This window comes from Perca flavescens, chromosome 3 (genome assembly GCF_004354835.1).
Source record: "Perca flavescens isolate YP-PL-M2 chromosome 3, PFLA_1.0, whole genome shotgun sequence".
Taxonomy (NCBI): domain Eukaryota; kingdom Metazoa; phylum Chordata; class Actinopteri; order Perciformes; family Percidae; genus Perca; species Perca flavescens.
Window position 1 is genome coordinate 23,625,624 of NC_041333.1, and position 11,368 is coordinate 23,636,991.

General features: G+C 41.4%; 1 protein-coding gene across 2 annotated transcripts in view; it reads right to left on the reverse strand.

Moving 5' to 3' along the window:
• Nucleotides 1-10,718, reverse strand: part of lekr1 (Leucine-, glutamate- and lysine-rich protein 1) — a 93,246-nt gene extending 82,528 nt beyond the window's left edge. For both annotated transcript variants that reach the window (XM_028574174.1, XM_028574176.1), the window contains exons 1-2: nt 10,636-10,718; nt 5,541-5,650 (exon numbers count right to left, since the gene is read on the reverse strand). In XM_028574174.1, the coding sequence (XP_028429975.1) occupies nt 5,541-5,650; nt 10,636-10,639 (114 nt within the window). In that variant the 5' untranslated portion in view covers nt 10,640-10,718. The remainder of the gene's footprint in view (nt 1-5,540; nt 5,651-10,635) is intronic.
• Between the last annotated feature and the right edge of the window lie 650 nt (nt 10,719-11,368).

Genomic DNA, 11,368 nt, shown 5'->3' on the forward strand with positions numbered 1-11,368 from the left:
CCCTACAGCTTCGGAATAGATATTTGGCAGCTCCTATGTTAACTTGTGTCCGAGTCCTCGCTCGGTCAGTCTGCCGTTTCTTCTTTCTCTGTTCCTCCAACAATTCTTTCCTAGCTTTCTGCTTCTTATTTGCCGGCTAAGCCATGACAACAGTGTGAAAAACTCCATCGCTACCTTGTTAGCCGCTTCCTGAATGGGCGTATGTGTGCAGTGCCGTGAAGCAACCACGACCACCATTCAACTCGAAAAAAGTCATATAACCATTCCAATGACTCCGAAGCTGTTCAGTTAAGGTACATTTTAAAAAACGGCATACTTCCCCTTTAATGAAACTAGACTCAGACAGGTAGCGAATGCATGCCATGACGTGCAGTTTGAGTGTGTGGGTGTGTGTGTGTCTGTGTGTGTGTGTGTGTGTGAGTGTGTGTGAGAGAAAGAGAGAGAGAAAGAGAAGAAAGTGTCTTCATTTTTGGTCTCTCTGGTCTTATTCTCTTCATTATTGATTCTCTGACGAAAACAAAACAAAATATCACTTATCTCTCCTGCACACACACTAGGAAGCCCTCTGTGTTCTCTCTGCGTCCCTTGCTCTCCACTCACTATCTAATTATCTCTGAAGTGAACGTCTTGTCCTGTTACATTGTGTTTAGGAGCTTTCCACAGATCACAACATTTGAGAATTTGACAGGGAGTATTGTCCCTCTTGTTTCTGTCTTACTCTGCTTGCTTTTCTTGCTTCTTCTCCCTGTCTCTTTCTCCCAGTACTTCCCTCTCTCTTGGAAGTGAACATCTTGTCCTGTTACACTGTGTGTTTGAGCTCCTCTCAGACTGTGACATTTGAGAAGTGAATAGGTAGTATTGGCGCCTTGTGGAGAACAAGAGGTGCTCAGCTGCTGCGTAAAAAGGTTGTGGTGTACTCTGCTCAGTGCTGCACTGAAAACAACTAATCCTTGAGCCCCGTTTGGACTAGAACACTGCTCCGAAAGGTTGACGTGTCACTTTGACAACTTGGGGGGAAAATCCTGCCAAGTAAGGAAGGGAAAAAGCATTGTTTTGAGTCTGCGTGGTGGCAATAGATAAGGCTTAAAAGGCATTCAGACCAACCACGGTTTGCGCTGCGCTTGTGGCTGGATTCAGCAAACATCTACAGCTCGACGCAGCGAAACGCCGTCGCGGCCCGGTGCAAGCCATTGGAAACAATGGGTTTTAGAGCACAGCGGTGCCGTTGCTGTCTAAAAAGCCCTTTATGCTTCGTTTAGACCAACAATAGCACTGTGTCATTGCATTAGCGCAGCGGGGGTCCTGGCGCAGAGGGCTCCCACAAAAAAATGCAGGATTGTCCAGCAACGCAAAGTCATCCAGCAGCGCATTGTGTTGGCCAATCAAATAAGTGCAAGCAAGTCAACGCAGCCCACTGCTTTTTTTTAATGCAGTGCTGTTTTTAGTCTGACCACCTGTTTGAAGAAGTGGGTTTGAGTTGATTTTCAATTCAAAGACCATTAATGAAAGGGGGGGTGAAACGCTCTCTGGCCCCTGAGTAATAAGTGCTAATGTGCCCTTGAGAAAGACAAAGAACGGGGCTGAGGGGAAGTGTGACTGTATTCACATGACACAGGGTGAAATTGAAAAGCATCATGCATTCTCAGCATATTTACAAAAAAAAAATTTAATTCTGCATAGATTATTTTCAGTTCCATGGCAAAAACTGAGAGTGGTCGGTTTAGCGCCACAGAAATATTATTTATTTAATTTATAAATTAAAACCATTTCCTACTCTCCCATGAACCTTACCAAAATAACTAAGTCAGCAGGTAGGTAGAAGACAGTGAAAATGGGCGCTCTTATAAGAGCAGCACCGATTGTTGGTATAATTGGACAGATTTTGTCCAAATTATTATTAAGTTAAGAGAAAATGCAGACCAATGGATGTCACTGATCAAACATATCTATGTGAAATAAGAGTTACTAATCATCAGTACTATCTTAATGCTCTTTAGTAGTATCCCCCATGCACTGGACAGAAGACAGGGATACGTACACCATGGACGGGCTGCCAGACCAGATGCTGCAACACAGATTCATACCCAACAGAAAATTGAGTTTTAAATCCACCCAACTTGCATGCTTTTTAAAAAGGACATGAAAAGGAACCCCATGTTGGTAGTTGGTGGTGTCACACCCTGTCGTACATCATTTACTTTACTTTACTGTCTTGTAATGTATGAGTAGGTGTTTTCATGTGTTTACCTGTAGCTGTATTTGAGCTGCATCCCCAAGTTTTTATATACACAATAAACATACTGTCGGCATGAAAGTTCAGTGCAAAAGTTTCTGTGCCCGAGTGTGTGGGTGGGAGCCAGGCATGGTGTTTGTGTGTAACCGCGGCGCTCTCCTTCTCAGCAGCCCACCATTAAACCTTGGTGCCAGCCCTCTCCCAGCACACCAGGATTAACAGCACTTAAATGGGCCTGTTAGTTCACCACCTCCTCTTTGCCTCCCACGCCGGCTAGTGCACATGGTGCTGCCCACAGCTTTGCGCTTGCAACGCACACTGCCTCTGTTGTTTTTTGTTCTCCACTCGCCCCCAGCCACCTAAGCCTCCTCCAATAAATGGTGCTGAAGTGTACTCGGCGGGGGGCTAAGCCCAGAACATCCTCTATTTTATGGACCAATTGGAATCTAAGTGGATGACACAGGCAGGAAAAGAAGGAGGGGGAGGTAGATCCTGAGCCTGAACCAGATGGGCTACGATCAAAATGTCAGTCTCTCCCTTCCTCTCTCATTCTTTGCAATTGTCTCTCTTTCGCTCTTTCCTTTGATCTGTGTCTGGTTATCACATGCCCCTTGTGACAAATCATAAACAGAAGTTCTGAAACGGATGCGGACTCTCACGCACACGCGAACACGCGCACACACGCACACACGCACACACGCACACGGGAGAGATGGATACCCACCACAGAAATCAGTGAATGAAATAGATTCCCATTTGAGATGGGAGAATGGACTGTGTGTGTGTGTGTGTGTGTCTCTGTGTTAGGGATGCACCAAATCCAGATTTGTGGGGTTCGGCCGAATACTGAATCCAACTCCCATCCTCAGTCCATTAACACCGTTAACAGTTTGTTCGGTGTAGGGCTAGCAAAGCTGGTAATGGTTGTTGGCATTGCAAATTGGACATGTAGCTCGACTTGAATCGCCTTCTTTTGACTGAAAGTACTGCCAAACAACACTTTTTCCTGTTCACTTTCTCACAGCCTAATGCATTGAACGGTCCACCTACGACGTAATCAACGGCGGCGTCATTACATCGACCAGCATAGCTCATAGTGCAAGCGTGGGGTTCGGTTCGGTGGAAAACAATTCCGTCAAAAAGCCCAATGTTCGGCCGAATCCGAAGCCGAATCCTGGATTCAGTGAATCCCTAGTCTGTGTGTATTTGTGCACTGTGCATGCATAGATGTGATCATAGACTTTCAGGGGAGGCTGGAGGGACTTTGTTTGTACATGGGCATGGAAAGGCCACCGTCACATAATACCAGGGGGCGTATTGTTCACAGCCATCTACTGACCTCAATGAGAAATTCCAGAAATTACTTGAGAGCAACAGACAGGGAAACTGAGAGAGACAGGAAGGGAGTGCAGAGCACAGAGAGATAGAGAGCAGCCTCATAGATCCATTCAGTAATCTTACCACTAGGCACTTGCTGCTCTATGTCAAGCCATTTTCAATTGGTCCCAAAAGACAAATGTAACTGATAAAGTACAGTAGCTAAAACATAATAAAGGACATTCCAGTTTATTGCAATTGTGGTCTGATTTTTGTAGCCATCGTTTAAATTGGTTATGATAACATTGTACTCACAAAAATACTGAGAGGTGGGAACATACATTGCTACGGCAATGTTCGACAACACAAGAAACATGAAGTGGGACGATCAGACAAGTTGTAAACAAGAAGCCAACAGTTGGGGTTTGCCATAGCATGTTGTTCGTTTTTTTTTATGTAATAAATGTGTGATATTATGATTTTGCAACATGCTGACTTATTTACGTCTCGTCTATGCAGCAGCAACAGACATTTCTAAAAATTTAACTTTGCCGCTGGCTCCACTGTGGAAGAATTCTATATCAAATTGAGTGACTTTGTTATTGTCGATTATATTAACCTTCAGAGAAAAAGAGTCCTACATCCCACAGGAAATCCAACATACTTGTCATCTGGTATCTAAATTCATAAGGATGTGTTGTATTTATCTCAGGTGACAATGACTGATCAATTACAATGTATCACACGCAATATAAGGAAAAAATAAACATTTTTACAAGTTGGGAGAAGTGGAGGTAAACAGTGCAGCCAGTCACAGTTTTTAATCATATCATCATAAATATCATTATCGCAAATACTTTTTAATGTCATGATTTTATTTCAAGGCCATATGTCCTACCCCTAACAAACTCAAGCAAGAGCAGGTTGGATTGTCATTTTCAGGGTAGAAAATGACTAGTCTAGTTTTCCCAGCCTTTTGAAGAGCTACTGTAGAGAGTAAAGCAGCCAGCTGCTCTGTATAATAAACAAGGAAATTAATTTGACCCGTTCTCACTCCCGCTTGGTCAGTGGCTGCACGTGGGACTGCTGGGATTGTCGCGAGTAATGAAAATGCGATAGGGGGCCCCGGCTGTCAATCAATATCTTCCAGTGATGCGGGCCCCTGATTGGTCCAGGCCCGTAAGCACCGCTTACCCTGCTTACCGATAGTTACGCATCTGGGACCAAGGTAGAAAACTTGTTTTTTGGCAGTTAGAATGGAAGTAAAACTACAGGTTACAACTATTGGCCAAAACATTTTCTTAATCTGCTTTGTATGAACTGCATAGTGTAATGTGAAAAATGATTCTGTGTCAGCTTGAAAATAAGTAATGAATTTCTGGAAAACATGGTCTTTGGAGATAATAATTTCTAACCCTTCCTTTGACAGAATATACTGCTATAAATGGTAGTAAAGACCTGTGCTTCCTGTTTAAAGCAAGAGATATTCCCTGCTAATTTATATTCATACCATATGGCATATCATATGGGAATATGTAACTGCCACCTGACATTGACAAGGATATAAAGCAACACGCCATGATGGCCATGTTACATCCTAAGTGCTTTATCTTAAAACAGATGGAAGATTAGAAGAGGAGACATTGTCCCATTTCTTATTCAAATCATATGGATTCCTGCTGCATATGGAAAGAAAGAGAGAGAGAGAGAGAGAGAGAGCGAGAGCGAGAGAGAGAGCAGTGTTGAAACACTCATCAAGATGTAACAAACATTCATATTCCTGGGTTTAAAAAAAAAAAATGTTTGCTCTCAAAATATATAATGAAATATAAAATATCTTATATTATATATTTCATTATCATGATGCTTTGAAAGGTACTATGTATTTCATATTGGTTCCCCTAAGAGTATTGGTGTTCAGACTATAACTTCAAACAGCAAGGTACCTGCCAGGGGTGTTCAGGAACAAGATTTTTGAATCACTGCCTACCTTTTTTATCTCTTCAGGCAGTGGGTAGAGTGGAGGACAGGAAGGAACCATCTTCATTTCCTTCTCCCCTTCCTGCTGCGCCTCCATAGATAGGCCTATCTCCTCATCTCCTGGAAACAAGAAGACCAGCAAAATGATCTATACTGGAAAGTATATACAGTGTGTGTTATGGATTCCCATTTGGTGATGTGAACTATAGAGCAGGAACTAATCATTTTGTCTACATAAGTAAGAAAATAGTTGTTTTTTTAAATCACAATTTCCCAAAACCCAGGAGTAGTGATAGACCGATTTTTATCGGCCGGCCGATATATCGGGCCAATATTTGCGTTTTTACGAGGCTGCTGCTGCGTTCGCTGATATTTTTTCCCGGCATTATTTACAGACAGGCGTCTATAGGCAGCTCTGTGTTGCTAGAGATGCTGCAGTTCACGTGCAGAACATGCGCTGCCTCTCCCCCACTAGCACCATGGCAGTCTTAAATTACAAATCAAGCACTTTATTTCAATGGCTACTTTTCAAGTTTATTGTTTTCTTAAATTATTTAAATGTGTTGACAAAGGACATTTTGTGATGACCTGATTATATCTCTCTTATAATATGTCAGCAAGCAATGCATCATCAAGGCTGTGTTGTAGATGTTGATGAAAGCCTTTTACCCATGCAGTGCACCCATCCATATGATGCACATTGCACACATAATTTGGGTGATATTAATGTAAAATGATTGCAGAAGTGACACTAATCTGTGTTTTTGTTTATTATTTTTAAAGAAATGGCAGAGCAGATTACGAAAACAAATCCAGTGTGGTTTACATTTTTATGATGTAAATTGAGGCTCCAAATATCGGCTCAAGAAAATCGGTCATCGGCTAAGGCTGATGAAAAAAAAAATAATAGGGCCTAATCTGTATTGGCATCAGCACTAAAAAATCCATATCGGTCAATCCCTACCCAGGAGACATGTTTAAATTCCTTGACCGACAGCACAAAATGTTTTCAAAACCAGTGAATGTTTGGCATTTTCGCTTTATGAATGATTAATCAAATGATCTTAATTTTTGTTGGTTAATTTTACTCATCAAGTTGTCGATTTATTGATTAATTGTTTTGGCTCTACTGCAAACTTATGTAGAAATATTAAGCCTTTAAGCCTGTTTTTTAAGAAAAACAGTGTCTATTTCTTGCATTGTTATATATTTGTTCTGTTCTAGCTAATGGTTCTTGAACTGAGCACTTGGGAGGTGAATCTCTGCGTTTTCAGTTTTCTCAGTTTTGTATGTGTGTAAAATCTAAATCATGCCTATTACTAATCATTTTAAAAGTGAAACCCTGATACCAAGTATTTCTACAACCATCCTAAGACAATGATTGTGTTCTTCCCAATATTGCCCAAGTGGGAGGTACTTTTAAATCCCTTAGCGTGATGTCCACCATATTAAACCCATTTGGTATACACTCTATTCAATAGATTAATCAGTCAAGCTTATGGCATTAAGCTTATAGACTGTAGATTATGGCCTTTCACAGCTAAGGGTATTTTGACTTCACAGCCATACATTAGCCTGACCTCCAATGCAGGGCAACACAATGTTTAACAAAGACAGTTCTAACCTTCATGTGGGAAAAGTGAATATTTCCCACACTTGAAGGTTGAACGGGTCAAGAAATTATTTGTGTACACTGTGCTCTCAGTTGTTAAGATGCAAACCGAGGAAAGGCCAGCTTTACCATGTTGTGTATAGTGGCCACTGAGGAACAGTCAGTAATGTGACCATGGGAGCAGGAGGTCGTGCGAGGAGAACAGTGCAAGCCTAAGCCAGCCTCTGTTTGTATCTCTGTGTGTGCATGCTTTCAGGGCATTTATCTATCAGTTCACCATTAGTGAGGGGAAAGCATCACGCCAACTCAACATTTGACCTCAGATTAAATACCTTCTGGCTAATTTACGGGCCAGAGGTCACTCCTATCATGGTCCCCTGTGCAAGGCTGCATGCCAGACATTAAATGCCCTCGCAGACCATCAGAGGGAAATAGAGTGAAAGGACACGCTGGAAAATGTACAGCACAAACACACAAGTATTTGGCCACAAGCACAAAGCAAACAGGTAGACACACATCCAACTACAACCTAAGAACTAATGCAAAGACAGGCAGGTTTAACTTGATGCGCACAACAAAACATGTGAACTAGCATGTGTAATCCCACTGTCTGTCTCTCTGAGACACTCACACACCAGTGCAGAAACACAAAGCCTGCCAAGTCAAAGAGCAGGTTTCATGCTCACGCACGCTAACAGCAATTTAGCCTGATTGCCCCCCTACTGTCTCGAGGCTCTGCATTTAAAACATAGCAAAGATCCTCAATCGCTGGCTCACGCAACGCAGATAAATTAGTTACGCCCTGTGACAACATTAAGCAGGCATATCCTTTAAGATGGACGCAGATATAAAGGGCTGATTTTGCATGACAACTGTTCCCCCATGACATGTTGTCTGTTTAGCCCTGATTGAACTATTAATCAGTCTAATGTGAGGGAGGCAAGCTGTTCATAAACTCATCTATTCTGCATGGACGCATGCCTAAGTCGTGAGAGGAAACATACACAAACAGATAAACTCATGAGGGGCAAAAAGCATTTGGCTACTAGGGAAGTGAGGACACAACATGAAGAAATGTCCCAAACCCACCCCATCCTGAAGGAAGGATTGGAGTTGAAATAATTTGATTTCATTGATCCACAAGATAATTGTGTATTTAAGGAGCTGAGCAACATAAAGTTGTTATAGTGATATCTAACAACTTTAGAAGAAGAATGACGTCAGGCAATAATTTTTATGCACACCCCTAGCAGTTAGGGGTTCGGTGCTTTGCTCAAGTGCACCTCGGCAGTGCCCAAGAGGTGAACTGGCATTTCTCCAGCTACCAGTCCACACTCTGTACTTGGTCCTTGCTGGACTTGAACCAGCCCTGTTCCCTTGCCAAGTCACCAGGACTAAGCTACTGCTGCCCAAGGCCTCCTTCCTAGTATGTAGTATGGGTAATTAATAGTAGATCTTAGATAGATGAACTTGCTCCAGTGTTCACGGAAATATTCAATCTCTCTTTAACCCAGTCGACTGTACCAACATGTTTTAAAAGATCAACAATTGTTCCTGTTCCAAAGAATTCCCATCCTGCCAGCCTGAATGACTACCGCCCTGTTGCACTGACATCTATGAAGTGCTTTGAGAAGTTAGTCAAAAACTACATTTGCTCCTCATTGCCCCAAAATCTAGATTCCCTGCAGTTTGCCTATCAATCTAATGGATCTACTGATGATGCCAGTAATTTTATACGGCACACTGCATTAGTCCACCTTGATAACAGGGGAGGGAATTATGTGCAAATGCTGTTTATAGATTTTAGCTCGGCATTTAATACAATCAAACCGGTTACACTCATCACTAAGCTGGAAGATCTTGGTCTGCATTCATCTCTGTGCAAATGGATTTTCAATTTCTTGACTGGTAGAACCCAGGTAGTGAGGTTGGGTAGCCTCACCTCTTCATCCCTCACCCTCAACACAGGAGCAACACAGGGCTGTGTTTTAAGTCCACTGTTGTATTCCCTTTACGCACATGACTGTACGGCAGTACATGACTCCAACATCATCGTCAAGTTTGCTGATGACACAGCAGTAGTTGGCCTCATTTCTAAGAACAATGAGCAAGCTTACTTGAATGAGGTAGACAGACTTTCAAACTGGTGCCAAGACAACAACCTACTCCTAAATGTTACCAAGACTAAGGAGATGTTTATAGATTTCAAGCGTGATCAGCAAAAAGTTTACAAACCACTCCAGATCAACGACTCTCAGGTGGAAAGGGTAGAGAGTTTTAAATATCTTGGTGTTCATATTTCTGAAGATCTGACTTGGACCAAACATGTGGATTCACTGGTGAGAAAGGCACGCCAGCGTCTTTTTCACCTCAGACACCTGAAGTATTTTAGGCTACCTCAGCAATTACTTAATAACTTTTACAGAGCCACCATTGAAAGTATTATTACTGGGAATATAACAGCTTGGTATGGAAACAGCACTCAGCAAAACTGTAAAGCCCTAAAGAGAGTAGTGAGATCAGCTTAACGTACCACCAGGAGTGCACTACCCAACCTAGAGGAAATATACATCAGGAGAGTAAAGAAAATCACCAGAGATCCCAGTCACCCCAACAACTGGCTCTTCTCTGCCCTACGCTCTGGGAAACGTTATTGCTGCCTGAGGGCCAACACAGAGAGAATGCTGAAAAGTTTTTATCCCCAAGCTATCCGGATACTGAATGAGGACTGTAGCAGGAGCACAAGCGTGTTGAAAACACCTCATGCACTAGACATTTCTTCTTCTTCTTCTCTCTTCTTTTTCTATTTATTTCCTTATTATTTACACATTGCACAGCCATGGAGACAGTGGCCAAAGCATTTCACTACATATACTCTGTATAATTGTATGTGACTAATACATTTGAATTTAGATTGTCACTAAATAGTTTACGGACAATCAAAGCACATGCAGACTTTGGGTAAATGGCTTGGTACCCGACGAATGCAGTTTCAAGTTTATATATATATATAAGGTTACGTTCAAGTTTATATATATATAACGTTACGTTATATTACAGAGACATCATTTCATCTATTATACAATTAAGTTCAATACTTAGCGAGCTAGCACTAATTAAGAACGACACATTGTAGTTAGCTAAGTCCCTTGATCAATGTTAGACTAGTTTACTTGCAATGTGCATTGTGTCTAAAATGCAGTTTTATGCAGTAAAATGCAGGCATAGTAAACATTATCTAACATAAACTCCACATTGCTGTAACATTAGCTAGATCAAACGACGGACAAACACCGCATGAAAAAATAGAAAATGAGTCGAATAGCATTTGTGAACTCAAAAACTGGTGTAGCTCATTTAGCTAACGTTAAACTCAAACTGTAAACAAATCAGTGCAGTCTCTCGCCTACATGTTCACCACTGCAGTCATACAAGAAAAAAGCTTTTTGATTTGACTTGTAACGACTTGCAAACAGAACAAACCTTTACCTACCCATAGTCAACAGTCTCTTACAGAACGAAGGCGAAAATACTAAAAAGTTTGACTGACTTTAGCCATGCTCTGGTTGTTGCTATGGCTACGACGTTGCCTTGTTACGTGGCCACGCCATGGGCCACGCAGTGTAGAACGTCCAGTGACCATCAAGCACAGGAAGTGTATTTTCCTATCACAATAAAAGCATTGTAAATGTATTTGATAATGCATATCATACACAAACGAAACAACCATATGTAAAACATTGCAAAATCTTTCAGTTTTTTAGCAAATGAAAACATCATATTTAAAAGAGGAAATTACTTCAGTCTGAGGGAAAATGCCACAATGGTCCGTGTACGTTTTGATAGTTTGATTTTTCGTTTTCGTTTGTCGTTTCAAACCAAAAACAAAGAAACGGTAAAAAAAAAGAGCCGTTCTCCGTTTTTGGTTTCTGAATCCAAAAACGAAAAACGACTAAACCAAATTCAAATAACGGTCCGATTTTGGTTTTTTGAAATTCCTTTTTTTATTTTTCCGTTTGAATATCTACATTAAAAGAAAGACAATCTGGCCACGTGACCCGGAAGTAATAGTAAATAAAGCCTATAAAAATAAAATCCAAGTTTTTAGAACGGTCATAATATGCAGCACTAACGTTATACCCGAGTAACGTTAGAAGAAAAGAAAAAATCAATCACTAAATAGGCTTATATAAACCTGGACCGAAATAAATAGGTTAGCAAAAGTA